General features: G+C 42.2%; 1 protein-coding gene across 2 annotated transcripts in view; it reads left to right on the forward strand.

Annotated features, from left to right (window-relative positions):
- The window catches only part of pias1b (protein inhibitor of activated STAT, 1b), a 35818-nt gene extending 14725 nt beyond the window's left edge, over positions 1-21093 (forward strand). For both annotated transcript variants that reach the window (XM_084334965.1, XM_084334966.1), the window contains 5 exons: positions 1171-1301; positions 1795-1975; positions 18441-18580; positions 18699-18736; positions 19097-21093. In XM_084334965.1, the coding sequence (XP_084191091.1) occupies positions 1171-1301; positions 1795-1975; positions 18441-18580; positions 18699-18736; positions 19097-19417 (811 nt within the window). In that variant the 3' untranslated portion in view covers positions 19418-21093. The remainder of the gene's footprint in view (positions 1-1170; positions 1302-1794; positions 1976-18440; positions 18581-18698; positions 18737-19096) is intronic.
- The last annotated feature ends 215 nt before the right edge of the window (positions 21094-21308 follow it).

The following is a 21308-nucleotide window of genomic DNA, read 5'->3' on the forward strand; positions in this document are numbered from 1 at the left end:
GTTTGTCGTTTTTTTTATTAGCGATTTGAATTCATATTTCATCAATCGAGCCTCACGCTAGTGCTGCAGACTCTCCGAGCTCCATTTGGAAAATACCGCCCCCTATCGTCTCCCTGTGTAACTGCACCCCATTGGATTAGACTGATGGGGGGGGGTCCAGTTTCCTCGTTTTACTTATCCGGCGAGCCATCTGAAGAGACTGAAGTGATTGCCGAGCCGCAAAACAACGTGGAATACATATTTACAGTACCCAACGCTGAATCAATAAACACGATCGATATTTGGAATGGCGATCAGGAATTGGAATAATCTTTTTGGAGAACATCTGATCTGAGGTAAGCAATTTATTTTACCAGTCTTGGGGTAATCTGATCTGTTTTCACCTATATATCAGCGTTTGCCCCGTGTGTGTGTGTGTGCTGATCAGTATTTTAAACTCCGTGTCGGGCAATTATTTTGCGACAATGACCTCGTAGCTATACATTATCCCTTACATTTTTTTTTTGCTGTATTCAAATGGGTGCTAGAGTGCTTCGGGGTTTCCCTACACGGATCTAGGAAGTATGGAAACAAAATGTTTTCAGGTGTTGGAAGTATTGGAAGAACTGAGAAAAGAACATTTGGGAGTGGTCTTGAGATTCACAACTACACTGTAAATTAACTTCTATGTGAGACGGTGCCCATTTTAGTGATATGATTATCTTGATGAAACACCAGCGAAGAGAGTTGCCCACTTGATAACCCCCCCACACACACGCACACAATTTGTATTCTTTGCACAATCGAAGCGGGCATGGCAACCTTAATTTCACTGTCTTGTATGTGATGAATAAACCTCTTGAATCTTGAAACACACACACACATATATATATGTACATACATACACACATATTACCGTTTTATTTGACCACTATGCGTAGCTTAAATGTTTGGTAAGGGGATTGGGTTTCTTCATTGAATGCTTATCCTTATCATAAGGTCACAAGTATCTTGTGTTTTCTTTATGAATAAAGAGTCAAGGATATGAACATGCACAGGAAATCTGCAATGATTAAAAATGTAGCTCTGTAAAATATGGACTTTTTAAATGGATATTATGAAGGAACCCTGGTAGGTACTTGGGAGTTCTGATATGTCGTCTAATAGAAAAATATATTGCTGTGTTCACAGGTTGTTTATGGAGATCTTGAACAGTTGCTCGGACTGTGACGAGATTCAGTTCAAGGAGGATGGAAACTGGTCCCCCATGAGGTCAAAGAAGGAAGTGCAAGAAGTGCCCGCCTCATACAACGGAGACTCAGGTATGTACCTGAGATTCAGCTCTCCGTTGACTTTACAAAACTTTACAAAAATGAATAGAAAAGTCAACATCCAACTGTCTGTGTGTGGGTGATAAAGGGTCTCCAAGTTTTCAAAGATTTTACTTTGAGATCCTTTTCAATGAGAACCAAATGTCATCCTGTTTTAGAGCCTGTAGGACCTCCTTAATTCAACTGCTGTAGGTGGGGAGACATGTTTCCACTTTAGCAATATTAATAGCTAAGAGCGAGGAGAAGACCACTACAGTTAGAATCTAGATGATTCTCTTTTGATGACCACAGGATGAATTGACTCTTGGTGTTTCTAGACTCTCGTAGGAACTATGTGACCACAAGATGAATTGACTCTCGTTGTTTGTTCTTAGACTCTCGTAGGAACTCGGTGACCACAAGATGAATGGACCCTCGTTGTGTTCTTAGACTCTTGTAGGAACTCAGTGACCACAAGATGAATTGACTCTTGTTGTGTTCTTAGACTCTCGTAGGAGCTCACTGCTTGAGCAAAAACACCACTCATCCAACAACAATGGCAAGAAAGTGGAGGTGATCGATCTGACACTGGACAGCTCTGATGATGATGATGATCTAGATGATGAGCCTCCTCTTAAGAAGTCCTGTCCCTCACTGTCCCCTGTGTCTCCACCTGTAAACAAGGGGTAAGTCCTCTAGATAGACAAGTACCGGTAAACACTTTATTCATCCTTGTAATCCAGGGGTAAATCCTCTAGATAGACAAGTAAACACTATTCATCCCTGTAATCCAGGGGTAAATCTACTAGATAGACAAGTAAACACTTTATTCATCCTTGTAATCCAGGGGTAAATCCTCTAGATAGATAAGTAAACACTTTATTCATCCTTGTAATCCAGGGGTAAATCCTCTAGATAGACAAGTAAACACTTTATTCATCCTTGTAATCCAGGGGTAAATCCTCTAGATAGACAAGTAAACACTTTATTCATCCTTGTAATCCAGGGGTAAATCCTCTAGATAGATAAGTAAACACTTTATTCATCCCTGTAAACAAGGGGTATGTCCTCCAGATAAACAAATAAATACATTATTAATCCCTGGGGGATGCAATTGAGTCATTGTCAGAAGGAATGCAGCACAAGCAAACTGCTATATAAAAAGAGAAATTAAAGACTAGAAAGAACATTTGATTAGATTCACAACAGACTGAAATATTCCCCATGGTATCTCATCGTCAACTCGCAACAGACTGTGAAATATTTCCCATGTAGCTCCTAAATCCAGACCAGCATTTATCAAAGAGATGTGGTTTTCTTTTGAGATTGAACATATATTTCTTCTGCTGCCATATACAAGGAAATATAATCTATTAGATTATATTAAATTAGAATATATAATAATATAATTGAGATAAAAATGTAGGGGGTGATAAGCTGTCTATTAAAACATTTACAGGATTAAGGGGAATGCATACTTGAAGGTAAAACTGTGACTGGAAGTCCCAGCATAGGCCTCTTGCACCGCTTCAAAACGTGTAACCGTGCGTAGGGCAACATAATCGCTGTGATTGGCCCGCTTTCCTTCAGCCATGCATTTTAGTTGCTCTCAGGTAAAGGAGAGATTAGCAAAGAAGGTCTGTGTCTTTGTAAAGACTGCAAGATGCCACAAAGATGCTCTTTGTCTAGATGCACTTCCTACTGTGAATGCTTATGCTACGATTAGCCCTTCATGAAACATGTAACTGTTTTACCTGATGCTATTGCTGATCTGATTATGCTCCTTGCCACTGCACAAATGGCCTTCTGTATTTGTATTTGCTTTGTATGTGTTTTGTTTAATGCCCTTGTTTTTATGTTGAAACTTGTTGTGTGCCGTGTTGGTCAGGACTCCCTGGAAGAAGAGATCTTGTATCGCAATGGGACATTCCTGGATAAATAAAGGATAAATAAATAAATAAACAAACATGAATTGTGAGAGACGGCCCAGAACATTGCTTTGGACACCTCGAATGCATGCAAAAACCTTATAAACCTTATGAACTACAGGCGAAGAGAAGTGGGAATCCTCTAAATGTTTCTTCTCATGGCCGTCTCTCCATATTAAACACCTAATTTATGAAACTGCAGAGAATCCACACTAAATGTTTGCATACGTAGGACTGAGGAAACCTTTGTACGCCTAAAATATTCAGATTTAAACAAACACAAATAATCTTTACCCCCCCCCCCCCCACACACACACACACACACACACACACACCACCACCACCAGACAAGGACCATAATGAAAGCAATGGTATCAATGGGAAAGAAATGGTAAACTCACAACAAACTGTGAAATATTTCCCATATCTCATCGTCAACTCACAACAGACTGTGAAATATTTCCCTTGTAGCTCCTAAAAGCGCTACCATTTGAACCTAGTGTTTAGGGGTTTAGTCTCTGAAGGCCATTATTCTGTTATATGTTAGGGACAAAATTCCTCTGGGGTGTTTAATACCTTTTTAGAATAGCATCAATTGGGAGGGGCTTTAGGGGGGTGGAGTTTCCTCCATGAAATATACTTATGAAGTGGCTAACTTGTAAATATTTGAAGAGGTAGTTGGTAGGTACTAGGTAGAAGGCTCTACATAACTCTTCAAAGGACATAAGTGTGTTTATTCTTGTAAAGGTTTCCAAATGTCTTAATTCCCAGATTGTGCCACATCTCGCTTATGTTATCTGTAAGTCCAGTTGGTAAAGCAGGGTTATTGTGGAAGGGAGCATTACTATGAAGTAGGGCTGACCCCTATTAGTCGACTAATCGGTCGAAAGGAGCCGTAGTCGACTGGCCAACCTTAGTCGAATATATATATATATATATATATATATATATATATATATATATTATTTTTTTATTTAAATTCTTTTATCATTCTTTCCAAAAGAAAATAGGCCTAGAAGCGTGGCTAACGCTAATGGCACGCATACCAGAGGATGCCTACGAAAACAGGCACAGAGGCACTGAAAGAGGATTTCACCTATCTAATGAACACTAGACAAATATCAAGATGTATCCATCAGTGGACCAATTGCAAGAGGACAAGAAGCCTTCAGTCGACTCCTTCAGACATTAAGCACCCCCCACAGCCCAAATGGAATGATACAATTTTAAAAGAAAATTACAAATATTATACTTTTAATTTTTATTTTCGACCAATAGTCGACTAACGGCTCATTTTGGCCAATCATAGTCGACCATCCAAATCCTTAGTCGGGGACAGCCCTACTATGAAGTGCAATAACACTATTAACACTTTAAATGCCAGCCACGTGTTTTGTCGTTAGTTCATGCCGACCGTTGAGTGCCCGCCAACGCTATATAGCGTTTGTTTGTCGTATTATTTTTTATTGGCGATTTGAATTCATATTTCATCAATCGAGCCTCAGGTTAGTGCTGCAGAGTATCTCTGAGCTCAATTGGGAATATACCGCCCCCTATCGTCTCTCCCTGTGTAACTGCACCCCATTACTTTAGACTGATGAAGGGGGGGGGGGGGGGGGGGGGCAGTTTCCTCATTTTACTTTTCCGTCAAGCCAACTTTAGGATCCATTGTGATCGCCGGCCCGGAAAACGCGTGGATTATGTATTTTTACAGTACCCAACGCTGAATCAATAAACGTGATCGATATTTGGAATGGCGATCAGGAATTGGAATAATCTTTTTGTAACATCTGATCTGAGGTAAGGAATTTATTAAAATAGCGTCATCGTCCTCTTATCGTGCGTCAATGAGACTTGCGGTGAAAGATCCCAGGTATAGGACGTCGATCGCCTAGGTCCATTTCCGGTTTGTATGTCGCAATAAACGCAGAAATCATATCGATTATTAAGTTTATAAAGCGATCGATATGTACATTGTGTCTGTCGGGAGTCATGCAACAATATCTGACGGCCGGATGAATTTAATAGACGCACAGCCCCCATATCCTGTTTACCAGTGTAACTCGCCCGACCATCCACCAGGCGGCGGTATTGAGCAGTCGTTTTTTTTAGCTGTAGGGTCCAGCCAGCTGCAGCGCCGGAGGTGTATATATGAATTATGAATGCCATGGTGAAAAAATTAAATATTGATCTCAATATCGCTGTACAGCGTGGTCTGGCGGTCAAAGCATGGTGGGCAATAGCGTTTTAAAGCGTTTCCGGCGGTGGATGTGTTAAGAATCATACACATAAGCAAACAAACAAACAAACACATGCACAGCCTATGTACAAAATAAATAAACAGGAGGATTAGGGGGGGGGGGGGGGGGGGGTGAAAGTATGTGTGTGTGCGTGCATGTGCATGCGAACAGATGCGTGTGTCTAGGTGCAAGTATGAATGAGTGCTTGTATGTTGTGTGTGAGGGTGTATGCAACTGTGAAACTGGGGTATCAGCAAGAGCAGGAGGGATCTACTAAAGAGCGTGTTGAGTATTTTCTTGAAAGCAGTCTGAAGTAAGAGATGTAAGTTTAAGGTAGGGCTGGGCGATATGGCCAAAAATGATATCACGATAACGATATGATAATGTTATCATATCACTCGATATCGATAATTATAAGTATTTAAAAAAAATATTTTTAAGCTCACAGGGATGTGATCATGCCGATCATGTGATTTTCCGAAGATCGGGATCGGCAAAAAAAAGAAAAAAAAACATGACCATGTTCACGTCTTAAACTCATACTGAGGCCTTAGTTTTGGTTTTAAATTGCATATCATCCATTTATTTATTGTCACACAGAGCAGAAGAATTTTGCCAAAACAAACCAATAGTATCCAGCTGCAGAACGGCAGACCAGCCACACTCAGACCCAAACGCATTTCCTTTGATTTAGTTATACATCAAATGATTTATGTCAAGGATTGCAATGCCTCGCTTCAATGAAGTTAACTTTTTACCTGGATAACGTCAACATTCAGGGTGAATGTAATGTGAGAATTTTTTTTATAGGATCGGGACAAATCTGTATCGGTAGATACTCAAAATCACATGATCGGGATCGGATCGGGATCAAAGAAATTTCATCGGGACATCCCTAATAGAGACCGTATTAGATCCCCATGTGGGGTATCATTGGAAAGCCACACTCATTGGCTACAACCCTGTCCAAAAAATTCCGAGATCGCCAAATCATTAACCGAGCGAGAGCCCCGGGAGTCGGGGGTGGTACTTTGGCGCACGCCTCACATATCGGCATGTAACTCGAGAACTGCTGAACGGATTTTGTCACCTGAAAGGGCAATCGACAGACAACAGATGTATGTTTATTTTGCTGCAATTCTTTGTCGTTGCCGCCATCTTTAGTGTTACAGCCCCGCACACTCCAGTTATCAGGCTGCAGCTGGTTTGAAAGCGAAAGTAAACGGGCTTCTCTGCTGGCTGTGGCTCCAGGGCAGTTGAATAGTTCTGGCTCTGTTAGTTTCTTTTCCATCTTTTGGCGCTTTTTTGGTGGACACCGTGACTCGCGACTGGAGACTAGCTCTGCTAGCACACATAGCCTACTGTGTACTGTATTTTAAATTAGAAAGCAAACAAAATAAATGGACGAGAAAAATAAATCTCAATTTGGTCAGTATTGTCATTTGGACAAGCAAAGCCATTACCTTAACCTGTTCCACCCCAGGTGAAAATCAGTAAAAATGTATACCTAGGTAAATGGAATATTGCTCCACTTCTACAAGGGCTATTTGCATATTCTTGGTATCTAGGAACATCTATGGACCTCAATGAATGTATTCTCAGTGTCAGAAATATTGTGTCTATTACTAGGCTTGCTTAAATTCTGATGAAACAAAGGAAAATATGAATTATGATTTTTATTTCATCTTTGACAGTGAATAAAACCATGATAATAATGACAACGTAAAAAACGGCCACTGAGCTCATTCAGTACCCTCTTGAGATCATGTGTACAAAAGATCTAAGGAAATTAATAAAGGGAATATGATCAAATTGAAGGTTTTGTATATACAGTACTGAATTCTCCCATCCGGACCAATGCAATTTGAAATATTATTATAGAATACCTATAATATTCTAAATAAAGGCTGTAATTACCTTATTATAGCCAATTCGCACATTTATATATATATATACATATAGTATCTTTCAAATGGCCGAGTTCAATTTGGATATAGTATCACCAGGCGTGCATAATAACATATACTGATATTTAATGTAATCGACTGTACTTTTTTATTTCTCCCACAGTGTAATCATTTTGTAACTAATTTCAGATCTAATTATTCCTACATGATTACAATAGTGTGGAGAAACTGACTGCGTTTCAATATTTGTCAAAAACGTTACCTTTTGTAGCTTATTATCGTGAATCATAACAATTATTGATATGATTCATTCAGAACGCCGAACTTTGAACGACCATAGCGGACCACAGGAAGTGTAGTTTTGAGAAATTCCAACACTGGCAGATAGCTAGCGAGGTCCTCTTGAAAATGGCCGCAAAAAGATTCCAATTCTGATCGTTCAACATTTTCATTTCCGCTTCCGGGTCAAAAACGCGAGTTGAAAATAAAAACTTAAAATGATATAAACTCACTTTTAACCTATTGCTAAACTATTGCCAACCTAACGTTTTACATTCTACATGTATTTGTGACATAGTAGTGATAATAATACTTGAAAACGTTTGATTTTAAAAACGTTAATTTATTGCATCACTCATAAAAATATTAATATATGATAATAATGTCAAAAAGGGGTCGGTACCGTCCCCGTGGGGTGGAACAGGTTGCACGCAAGAAAGACAAGTCTGTCCACTGTCTCTGGTTTTAAAACTGCCCTGTTGTTGGGGAGCTCCAGTAGCTCACCGCGTACCTCGAACGCTATTTCGGCGTCGGGGACAACCGTGCGCGTCACGGATCTGGGGTAGCGAGTTCGACTCCCGGACTAGCCGTATTTTCTCAGTGTCTTTCCCCCCATCTATACCCCCATTCAACCTGTTTCTGTTGGTCATACTTGACCAGAAAAAGCGATAAATGCGAAAAGAACCAGTTGACTGGTCAAAGTTAAAAAAAAAAAAAAAAAAAAGAAAAAAAAAAAAACTGCCCTGTTGCAGGTCACAAAAAATATATATATATATATATTTTTTTATGATTTTTTTTTTATTATCGATCGATATCGATTATAAAAATATATCGCGATAATTATCGTTATCGTTTTATCGCCCAGCCCTAGTTTAACTCGATCAGTGCCAGCTATTAGACTGGGCCCGCTGTAGTTAGGCCAGCTTTCCATTACAACTTTTCACTGTGCACTGTTTGTAGAGCTAAATCTATATTTTATATTATTGCTATGTATCCAATATCATTGTCAATTGACAGTAAGAACCTTCCGTTCAAGATGCATGAAAGAAATATTGAATTGAGTGAATATGAGTGTTATATCGGAATGATCTGGGATAATTCCTGCAAGGCTATTTATAAGGCGTTATGTTAATAACGTTAAATCCATTGGCGTTTCGTCCCTACACACGACAGTTAAAAATCCAAATGCATATGATCGGTATTATGTTCCATCATGAATGCATGAAAGGGGGGGGCGGGGGAAGTCGTGTCTGATTAATTGTTTGCCAATAACTGCATTCGTTATTACCACAACATAGGCTGATCTGGGGGATGGCAATTAAATCCTTGCACGATCAAGCTGAAATTGACGTCAAATTGCTCTTACCTTTGGCCGGTTGGATTCCAAAAAGAATTTTCCAATTATTTTATCGCCATCTGGTAAATCCTATGTCCATTGGCCCATGCCATAATCCTTTACAGCATAATGAATTCGGCATCCCAAAAAGTATTCCATGCGATCGAGTGAAGCCCTCGCTTCAGACTAACCGCAAAGTCTGCCCGGAGAGATTTCAGTGTGACACCTGGTCTGCAACAGGGCTTACTGCATTCTCGAGACGGCGCCACTACCAGGATCTGGCCGATACTGCACCTTCGGAGTCCCAATATGCCTTTTCCAGGAAAAATACAGCTCTGTGACATTGAATAGGATATTAATATCGAGAAAAAAGAACCAAAAATGTAATATTACGTGGCTGGCACCCAACGGTTGTCAGGCAAACACGTAATATTACGTGGTTGGCCCCGAATGAGTTAAGGGTGTCTTGAAAAGCGTTCCAGTCATAAGCTGTAATCGGAAGGAACCAGGACATTTTAATACACTTCACTCGCCCCAATCAAAGAAATTGGCAACTGCATCCATCTATCCAGGTCCTTCTCCACCTTTTTATATTATGAATTGAGGTCTACTTTGATAAGTGAAGGAAGTACTTTCTCAAGCAGAGTGGATATAATTTGAGTTAATATTTTATATTCAAATGACAAAGGTGAGTTTTGCCTATGATTCACACCGTTTAGGGTCCTTCCCTGGTTTGATTAAACTTTAATGAGGGCTTTCATGGAAATGGTTACTCATAATTATTGAACAAGTTTAGAATAGGATCTATTTGTTTATTAGCAAATGTTTTGAAGAAATCTATTGAAAAATCATCGGGCCCTGGATTCTTTCCTGATGGTAATCGTGCCATAGTGTCTGACACCTCTTGTTGGGTTATCTCGCTTTCAAAATCATCCATCATTGTTTCTAATAGTTTTGGGATCAATGTCAGATTCAGATTGATTCAGATTCCTTTATTAAGCCATTTGTGTAAAAACACATTGGTAATTGTTGCGGCATTACAGTGTATGCATTTTTTTTTCACAGTAACAACAACACACAGGGTAAAAACAGTGCAGTGGAAGATTAATCATTTAAATACATATATATATATATATATATATATATATATATATATTTTATATATATATATATATAAGTGTAAAGTGCAGAGTTCCAGTAAAGACCAGTGCAGTGTCATTGTGCCAGTGTCACTTGGGGGCGGAGGGGAGGGGGGGGGGGGGGGGGGGGCAGGCAGGCAGGCATTGATCAGCCTGGCGGCTGAGGGGAAGAAACTCAGGCCATGGTTACACTAGAGCTGCCGCGGTATTGATGTTTTCCTTACCGCACACATTTGCAAAATATTTCCTACCGCCGCGGTAATAACCGCACACACACACACACAAAAAAAGTTTGAATGCATTTTTTTTGTAGTCTACTCTTTATATAGCATATAGCCTGCCTCTAGTCTAAATGTCTATCTTTAGAGGATGACTTTGCAGCATGAATATTGTTTGGGATTCGGCATGCACGCATTCGTTATTAAAAGTGAAACACGGATTCGAAGTCTCCCCTCGGTGTCGCGCCCGCCGGTTACCCCCCCGACCCTTTCTTCTTCTTATTATTATAACGTTACTACTTATGATTACAAAGGCATTCGATTTGTGGCATTAACGTTAGTATAGTTACACGTTCGTATTTACCGGACCACATAGCAAGGCAAGCGTTACTCAATTAATATCTAAGTTCCTTTCTTTGCTCAGAGCGTGCCGAGTTGTACCCATTCTGCGGTCTGTTAATAAAGTTTTCAATCAGACAAGTGTATAGAACGAAGGGCTTTTATTATAACATTTCGTTGCAGTAAAATCATTATGCCTCGTTCCCTGAGGAGCGACGGCGTCGGTAATCCACTCCGGTCTCCGGTGGGAGCTAACGTACTATTAGCCGTGTTGTGATGGCTGAGATTCAGGAAGTAAAAGCACTGCAAGATGCTCCAAGCATGTGACGCGTATCTCTTCTGACCAATCAGTGGTCTGCAGTGTTTCATGTGACTTTTCTGGTACTCAATAGGGTTGCTTGGAATCTCGACAGAGAAGTAGGGTATATCTGCAGAGCCACAAGCCCAACGAGAGCGTAATAATAATAATAATATAATAAAAAACAGCGGTGATGCCGGTATTCAGCCCAACGCTGCGGTGGGCATGATGTAACAGCGATACCGCGGTAATACCGATACCGCGGCAGCTCTAGGTTACACCGACTGTTTTTGTTTTAGTTTTGTTTCTGTTTTGAATACGTTTGCTGTCCCTGTTAAATAGAAATGCCGTTTTCGCAGGAAAATGCGTTGCCCTAGCAGGAACGCTGAAAAGGTGTAATCTGCGTGGAGCCGTTGTTGCTCAACGCCCATGCGCAATAGATACCGACATCTGCGTGCCCTCACCAACGTCCGGTGACAACAGAGCTGTCCCAAATAGCTGCAGCTACCATGTGTTGTCAAGTTATTGTTATAAGGACCCCAGTCCAAGCTACAACAGTCTGCATTCCCTTAACAATTGTTTGTATTGAGCCGTATTGTATTGTACCCATTCTGCAATATGTTAAATAAAGTTTACATCCATTCATTCTGCTAGCATTAACGATTGCATGAGCAGCTGGCTAACGTGAGCTAACGTTAGCTACCAGTCCCTGTTAGCTCAGAGCCCCTCTTTCAACATAACAAGCATTAAACAAAATGGCCCAGTCATCTATTCACTTTTGTTTAATACATGAGGCGTTGTCTCTAATGTTATCTAGCTACTGATAGCTCCCGATATCAGTTTGGTGCTGGCTGGCTAACTGACGTGAGCTAACGTTAGCTGCTACTAGCCACAATGCTATACTGTTATAATGGCATATTCCATTCACGTTAGCATGTAGCTAACAACATCTGCAATCTTTTTTGAGACTAAACTATCCGCTCTTGGTGGTCACTTGTGTTGATGTTAGTTTTGTTTCATCAACAAATCATCAACAAATGAGGCAGAACACACAGTGAATGTATCCGTTTTTGTTTATTGCACTTTATTTCTTGCTGAAAAATAATGCTTCATTGGCTAAAATGGCTCGCGGAGGCATTTAAAGATGGTGGCTTTTGAGATTTTGAACAGGATGTGGAGTGTCCTCATTCAAGTTCTGATTGGTTGAAAATTGCCTTCATGTTCGCCACCTACTGCCACCTACTGCTTTGGCATTGTACTACATCACTGTGCTCAGGTTGCAAAACGAATGTCTAACTTGGCTGCCACTACGTTGCGACCTGGAAAAGCGAAACTCATCTTCAAAACGAAACGAAAACATCAATCAGTCTAACCGCAGCCTCAGTCTGTGATGAGCTTTCACAGCCTTTGGGATCCTCAGCCTTCTCCCAGAGTCTAAAAAGTCCTATATATCCTGTGTCTTCTCGCTCTCTGAGGAATAAAGAGAAGGATTCTTCTTTTGTAGAAGTCTAAGAAGACTTTGTTTATGAGCCTTCTCGCGGCGACAGTGGCTCAGGAGGTAGAGCAGTCGTCTGGCAATCCGGAGGTTCCCGGTTCGATTCCCGCTCCTCCCAGGCAGCGTGTCGGTGTCCTTGAGCAAGACACTTAACCCCTAATTGCTCCCGATGAGCAGGTTGGCACATTGCATGGTTGCCTCTGCCGTCGGTGTGTGAATGTGTGAGTGAATGGGTAAAATGTGAGTAACAAATTGTAAAGCGTTTTGGATAAAAGCGCTATATAAAAAAACCAGACATTTTTTGTCCATGGACCAGAGGCCAAAATTTCACTTGTCGGTACCACTCAAGGTGACGAAACTTGCATATCATTTTTTTTAAAGATCTATGTCTGTAGATGCTATTTTGGTATGATAGCCCTTCCGGAGTGGTAGCTTTATCATAATTATCAAGTCATGCAGTATACCCACCCCTCAGGAAATTGCATTTCAGATGCTGGTGCATATACTGCTTTAGATTCACGTAGAGGACATCTGTCAATGTTTCACAATATTGTCTTTGGTATCATTTTAAAGGGGACTGTCATCTTTCATTCAAGCTAAGATATGCATATCTCTGACCAATATAGAGGTCACTGGAGCTCTTTGAACAGTCAACAACACACATCTTTACATGATTTTTGCCTAAATTATAAACTATCTTTTAGCCTTGTGTCATATAGGAGCAACAGGGACACAAAATACAAAATCTACAACACTCGGGACCATAAGGGAAATGTATAATATGCCTATACTATTTCTTGTCAGGGGTGATTGGGAGCCTTAAATTAGAAGAGCAGTACTAGGCTCCTATTAAACTATACAGAACAGCCACTAGGATAATGTCACAAAGTGGTCTGTCTTTATCATACGGACATAAAGGACACCACAATGAGATAAGGAACCACTTAGAGTTTTATAAACAACCTATTAAACAGAACAACATTATAAACAAAATTAACATTGAAAGTGAATCATACATTTAATCCCACAGTATCGTTATTAATGGGAATAGGCCTATGTCAAGATCTGATTATAGTCAGGCTATCACTATCTGTGTGTACTTAAGATGGAGTTGAGATGGGTAACCTAGTCCAGAATCACCCCATATTGTCACTCATACTGCTCGTCTCTCTCATCCTCTGACTCCTCGAGTTCGAAGTCAGGTTCTGGATCATCCTGCAGTTTTTGGTTGCTGCATGTCTGTAACTTGCACATATCTGTGCATGCCAGTCCATTTGATAAGCATGTGCAGCTTGGCATTTTGCATGAACGGACACACTTGCATGTTAGCAATTCCAGGACTACATCTGGTGCAAGTGGGGAGCCCATCCAGTAAATTGCCAGCTTGCCCTCATCTTCTTTCCATCCATGCTCTGTAGGACTTGGGACCACAGGGTTAGACTGCAGACTGACTTCCACATTGCTGCCTGATAGTTTGCTTGCAGGAAGAGACAGTCTCTACATTGTGGCAGCTGGCTGGACTCGGCCTCTCCCCTTTTGGTACAGAAGAGCTGGTAGCACAGTTGGTTCACCTCTACCGTGCTGCTGTTAGCAGAGTACATGTGACATGTAAACTCCTCAATTATCTGGAACAGCTCCTCACTCGCATCCCATGACTGCCCTAGTCCACTGAAGGTTTCTTGGTAGGAAGTATACTTCTTCACCATCTTCAGGGCATTCAGCTTCCCCCGGCCAGCGAATGCACTGACAGTGTCACAGCCAGTGAAGGCGTGTAAGCCAATTAGGCTGTCAGAGGCTGTCTCCAACTGAGCTTGCAAGTTTGCTGATGTTCACATATCATGTGTGGTTCTGGGTCCCACACTTCATGTAGATGGGACAGGTGATGTCCTTCTGGAAGGCAAGACAATGCCTCAGCTATGATGATGACTGCTTTTGAGCCCATGTTTGCAGCATCTGAAGCATGCAGGAGCAGGCGAGTGTCAGCTTCTTCATGTGTGGATTGCAGTTCTGCTACTTCTTCACACCCACCATCTGTCAACCTGTAGCAGGTTTCCTCGCAGGTCGTGTACAACACTTTGCCATGCAGCCTCTCTGTATTGTGGGAGGTTCCACTCTTCCACCAGAAAGAAAACTAGTATCTTAAAAGGGAGCTGCATACCTTGAAAAGTGCCAGTGCCCAAGATGTCATAGCCAACACAGCCATCAAGAATCAAGATGTTCCTCAAGCCTGACCACTTGACATCAAACCAGAAGCAGAATGTCCTGTCATTTCAGAATCACTTAGTCTGCCTGTGCTATCTACTCTCTGGCACTAATGATCCTGATCATGCATCCCAGAGGGTTTTGCGGCTCATACAGTCATTTGGCCATGACATGGTATATGCAGCAACAAGTGGAAAGATCAAACCTTCCAAGCACATCGTTTTGCCATTCAGTGTCAAGTAATTGACAGGGAATGTAGAGCTGATAAACATCCTCAACCGACTTGGTCACAGCGTGTCCACTGTCCTACTCACAGATGGAGGAAATCGCTCTCCTGCCCTGCACCTCTCTCCTGCCCTGCACCTCTCTCCTGCCCTCGACCTCTCTCCTGCCCTGCACCTCTCTCCTGCCCTGCACCTCTCTCCTGCCCTGCACCTCTCTCCTGCCCTCGACCTCTCTCCTGCCCTGCACCTCTCTCCTGCCCTGCACCTCTCTCCTGCCCTGCACCTCTCTCCTGCCCTGCACCTCTCTCCTGCCCTCGACCTCTCTCCTGCCCTCGACCTCTCCTGTCCTCGACCTCTCTCCTGTCCTGCACCTCTCTCCTGTTCTGCGCCTCTCTCCTGCGCCTCTCTCCTGCACCTCTCTCCTGCCCTGCACCTCTCTCCTGCCCTGCACCTCTCCTGTTCTGCACCTCTCTCCTGTCCTGCACCTCTCTCCTGCCCTGCACCTCTCTCCTGCCCTGCACCTCTCTCCTGTCCTGCACCTCTATCCTGCCCTGCACCCTGCACCTCTATCCTGCCCTGTACCTCTCTCCTGCCCTCGACCTCTCTCCTGTCCTGCACCTCTCTCCTGCCCTGCACCCTGCACCTCTCTCCTGCCCTGCACCTCTCTCCTGCCCTGCACCTCTCTCCTGCCCTGCACCTCTCTCCTGTCCTGCACCTCTCTCCTGCCCTGCACCTCTCTCCTGTCCTGCACCTCTATCCTGCCCTGTACCTCTCTCCTGCCCTCGACCTCTCTCCTGCCCTGCACCTCTCTCCTGCCCTGCACCTCTCTCCTGTCCTGCACCTCTCTCCTGCCCTGCACCCTGCACCTCTCTCCTGTCCTGCACTTCTCTCCTGCCCTGCACCCTGCACCTCTCTCCTGCCCTGCACATCGCTCCTGTGTGTGTGTGTGTGTCAGATAATGTTGATATTTAAATGTTAAAAAAAATAATACAAAATAAATGTACATGATCATGCAACATAAAACAATTGTTGTAGGAACGGTTTGGGAGAGGGAGGTAGGGAGGGGTTTTAGATTGTGTGTTGTGAAGTTTAGACTTCAGAGAGAGAGAGAGAGAGTACACATTAAACTCTGGCCTCTTTAAGTGTCTATTCTTCAACGTAATAGCTTATCTACTTGAAATGTACTGAAAAAAATTTATATATAATGTGACACAAAAATGCGTATTTTTTTTGGCCTGTAAGAAATATGCTTGGCGGGTAGAATTTTCCCATCTACCCGCCACTGGCCGGTGAGTCAAAGTTAATTTCGTGCCGTGCTAACGTGTTTGGGATATGCCATTATAACAGTATAGCATTGTGGCTAGCAGCGTAGTAACGTTAATGCTAGAAAAATGAATGGATGTAATCGTTATTTAACAGATTGCAGAATGGGTACAATACAATACGGCTCAATACAAACAATTGTTAAGGAAATGCAGGCTGTTGTAGTTTGGTCTGGGTTCCTTATAACAATAACTTGACAACACATGATCTTAGTTTAGCCGCAGCTACAGGCAATCTGAGGAGAACGCAGCTGATATCCTGTATAGGTCCAGCCAGGGGAGAATTTGGCGTCGGTGTTTACTACTGCGCATGGGCGTTGGGCAAGAAACTGCTCCGTATCCGGCTCATGCAAATTACATGCCACCATTGTCGGCGAGTTTCCAAAACGAAAACACCCTTTCAGCGTTGCTTGCCACTAGGAAAACGCGTTTTCCTGCCAAAAACGGCGTTTATTTTTAACTTGGACATGCAAACGTAATCATTCGAAAATACAACGTTGCTGTTTTACCCCAGTGTAACCATGGCCTAAAGCAGGATATGCACCAGGTTGCGCCATTTTTCGAACGTTTCGTTCTCTCCGCTATGATGAGCTCTGACTGTCTGTGTTTTGCTTCATTACGGACAGCACCTCTCAAGTACCCATATGTGCATGTGTGAGTGTGAGCCGAGTGTGTGTGTAACTAACAGCCCCGCTCCTCGTGCAGACGACGGAGAGAGACAGAGGGAGGAGAGATATAGAAAACGGCCAACAAGATTAGTTTGCAACGTTTAAATTCCTCGAAAAAACTCCATAATTTCTCGAGTACCGATAGCAAAACCAATAACGTCGGAGCTTATCAATACTCAGTTTTTTTCTAATTTAGTATCGGTTCCCGTTTAGAACCGGGTTTCGGGGGGCATCCCTAACAGACATAGATCTTTGAAAAAATGATATGTACGTTTCGTCACCTTGAGTGGTACCGATATCTGGTCTGGCCCATGGGTTGCAGACCAACTTCCTCCGTCACGCTGCTTAACACATTGGTTGCCAGCCGGATATGGCGATTTATCACTTGAATGCCACCACGTTAATGAATGGGAGGACGAGCACATTTGCGAACGCATAAACTATATCTTAAATTATGGCTGTCTTAATACACCCGTCGCTTATCAATGCCTTGCTTGCAGTCAACATGTACGAAACGGATTGTTTTTTCATCAGTACATTTCAGTTTTATATACCGTTTTGAATACGAGTATAGTTTCGGAGATTTCTAGTCATTCCAGAGAAATCCGTGAAAATAGCCATTTACTTGAATACACAAAACACGTTGTAATTTTCCAGCTGATTTATGAATAGTTTCCAAATAAACGCTAGATTATCGAGAGTATTTGTGTTCTTATGCAAAATACAAGATACAAAAGCGGGCTGAAAAATCATTTATCCGTGCCGCGCTCAGCGCCATGCCACACACACACACGTTGTCTGTGAAAAACAACTCTGATTAACCCAAAACTGGTAAAATATATTCCTTACCTCAGATCAGATGTTCTGCAAAAAGATGAATCCAATTCCTGATCGCCATTCCAAATATTGATCGCGTTTATTGATCCAACGTTATAGTCCGAAAAGCATGATCCAAGCTGCTTCCAGCTTCGCCAGTGACTCTGGTAACACGACACTGCTTGCCAGAGGTGGGGAAACCCTGGGGCGGAGTTTCTCTCTGATGCACTTTTTCACTCAATCCAATCCAATGATGTGCATTACCATCCGGGAGACGATGGGGGCGGTATTTGCCCTTTTCGAGCTCGGAGCCATTCCCAATGATAATGTCAGGCTGGACGGATGAAAAATGAATGGATATCGCTAATAAAAGTAATAACGATTAAATAATGAGAAATCTCGTGATTGGCAACCAACGCATGGCGGCCTCGTTGTTGGCACCCAATGTGTTAAAGGCAGGAATACATATAGTGGTGTCCTCCCTTTTTATCTGCCAACAGTTTCCCTGCTTTGTCACTCTGTTCATGGTAACGCTGTTTCAACCTAGTCGTCGTATTCTCCACCTCCCGTCTAGTAATAGTGTTGTAATCTGCCTTTCCAAAATTACAGATTAATGGATTCATCGACTAAGAGGGGGCTAACTGACAAGAAACAGGACAAACTTACATTTTAGTTTATTTGTTTTCATGCTTTAGTTTGTTTTTCTCTTACCGATCTGATGTGATGTAATCCCCACACAGAGTGTTGAACCTACACAGCCAGGCTTCACCGGTGACCAGAGCTCCCAGCATGCCTCCCGTGGAGACCAGTTACATTCCCCCTCCACCTCCTCTTATCCAGGACTACCGCCACTACTACCACACACCTAGTGACCTACCAGGTAAGACTCTCACCCGCCTTAAACACGCATCAATATAGCTCATAGATCTATGGCTCATAGCTCTGTTATTGTCAACTAAATGGACGTAACTTCTTTTTTCTTCTCCTTTTTTTTGCAGATCTAAATTTCTTCTCTTTCCTCCAAGGCGAAAATCAGGTACATTTAACTACATATAATTGGAGTTGAAAGCCCTGCTCATGGGGCAGCATGTCTCTACAATGTGTCGCCTCTACAATATGGGGCGACAGTGGCTCAGGAGGTAGAGCGGTCGTCTGGTAATCGGAAGGTTCCCGGTTCGATCCCGGCAGAGTGTCGAAGTGTCCTTGAGCAAGACACTAAAACCCCTAACTGCTCCTGATGAGCAGGTCAGCACCTTGCATGGTTGTCTCCGCCATCATGTGTGAATGAATGGGTGAATGTGAGGCACAAGTAAAGTGCTTCTGATAAAAGCTGCTATATAAATGCAGTTACCTCAGTTCCTCCAGCGTGACGGTCTGGTCTCTTGTTGTTTGGCAGCATTACAACATGGTGATGGCGGCGGCGGCGGCTGCGTCAGCCTCTGCCTCGGAGGAACACGACCTGCTGCTCAACCGCTTCCTGCCCTACAGCTCCTCCCAGATGTTCCTGGAGGCCACGCCCGGGGGAAGCAGCACGCTGGAGGCCACCGGGGGCAGCAACAGTGGCAGCAGCAGCAGCTTGGTGTCCTCCAGCAGCCTGCGGGACCGCGACAAGGACCGGGACAGCCACTCCCTCTCGGGGGTGTCACGGTCCTCGGTGGAGGCGGCGGCGGCGGCCACCATATATGGTTCCATATCTGACATCATCTCGCTCGACTAGACCCACATTAACCACCACCCCACTGCATCCCCACACACACAAAAAAAAACTTAGAACCGACCTCGAGGGGAGAACTTGATAACAGGAGTTCTTTGTAAATAGAGAAGAAGAGGACGAGAGAATACAATGCTATGTACAGAAAGGAAAATCTATTTTACCTATCGTATGTATATAAACTTAGGACACTTCCTGTCCAGTGAGTTGCTTCAGTTGATATTTTTCTGTGAATACTGAAGACTTTTTCACACCTCTTCATGTGCTCCTTTGATTAAATTGTACCTTTTGTACTTGGTTTTTACTGTTTTTGTTTCAATATTCCATGTTGATGGCATTATTTTCTAGATAATGTAAAGTGCACACAACACACACCCCTATGAGGTGACAACTTACGGGACACTGTTTAGAATATGAAGAAAATGGGCGTCTACGCGAAGACATGCTTAGTGGAAAATCACAGCAGAGGGGAATGTGTCACATTATCTTTATCTTCAAAATGGCATAGTTTCTGTTAGGTTTTCGGCTGCAGAAAACTGGCTTTTATTTAATTTGTTATTTTAGCATCACTGTATTTTTGCTTTCTGACATTCATGCTGCGGTCATAATTGTATGTTAATTATTTATAATGTGTCTAAGTTATGTTGGATGTATGCTGTTTTTTAAAAAGCATTCCCTATGCCCCTAGGACCTGTTGCCACTAGGAATGCAAAATCAGTCGCTAGATCCTTCTCTTGTCATAATTCTGCACTCTATTGTTTTCCAGCTGCATTCATCCTCGCTCTTTTTTTTTGTCAAGTCGTATATCAAGTCTGTTTCATAGTTAAGAGTACTTAATATGCGTATAAGTGGGAAACTAGTCATTGGTCTTGCGAGCAAATCGTCTTAATGTCAAATTACCAAATTGATTAATTCTATAAATGAGGAATATCACAATACAATTGTTTAACCAAAATCTTTGGAGACCACTATTCTATATTGTGCTTTTCACTTAGGCCTAGAGACTTAGGAGGTGGGGAAACGTTCATGTTTTTTTAGTTTTTTTTTTTTTTTTTTAAACGGATCTTCAAACCTTTAGCTCGAATTTTCAAGACAGGGCTTGTCCACTTAATTCTATATTTAAAAGGCAGGACTTGTTCTGAATGCAGGTCAGTAAAGGACATTACATGGTGCCTTTATGTATGATTTCAGCACTGGCCTGCTGTTGCCGTCGGTGTGAATCACCTGACAGTTGTCTCTCAACTATCCCTGCTTTCTGTTCATCGTCTTTGCTGCAGCCTAACGAATACCTAACATAATTATGATAGCTTAGTTCTTGAGTGAATCACAATGCATTTTGGCCCAGAAGTTAGAGCCATTTGTGTTATTTTGACCCTTCTTGACCTGTGCATACAATTAGTATTATTTATTATCATATATATTTTTTGCATTTGTTTGATTTGTGGATATGCATTGCTGTCATTGTATATGGTATTTCTTTTGTAATTGGCTATATAATTAATGCTATTTAAAGATATCATTGTTGCTTGACATGCATTGTAACATTTTCTGTTCTGTCTTCTGTCTGTTTGACTATCAAATGATGTCAATAACACAATAGATGCTTTGATCATTGTGACCAGCTCTAAGGTCTACTGTGCTGTTTGATATTTGTATGAATTAAACAGATATAAGGAAGTGTGTCTTTTGGTCTACAGCTAGTTCTGATTTGGCTCATGTAAATGGAAACAAATTACTTACTATAAATGCATCCTAATATTAGGTCCAAATTTTTTATCCGATTTCTAAATTGCATAGGATGCGTCTAACTATAGGACAACTCGGCAACACGGAGTCAAAAATGTTGCTTAAATCAAAGGTCACTCTCAGGGAGAGTTCCAGAGTATGTTTTTAAAAT

This window comes from Notolepis coatsorum (assembly GCF_963971535.1).
Source record: "Notolepis coatsorum genome assembly, chromosome: 18".
Classification (NCBI taxonomy): Eukaryota; Metazoa; Chordata; class Actinopteri; order Aulopiformes; family Paralepididae; genus Notolepis; species Notolepis coatsorum.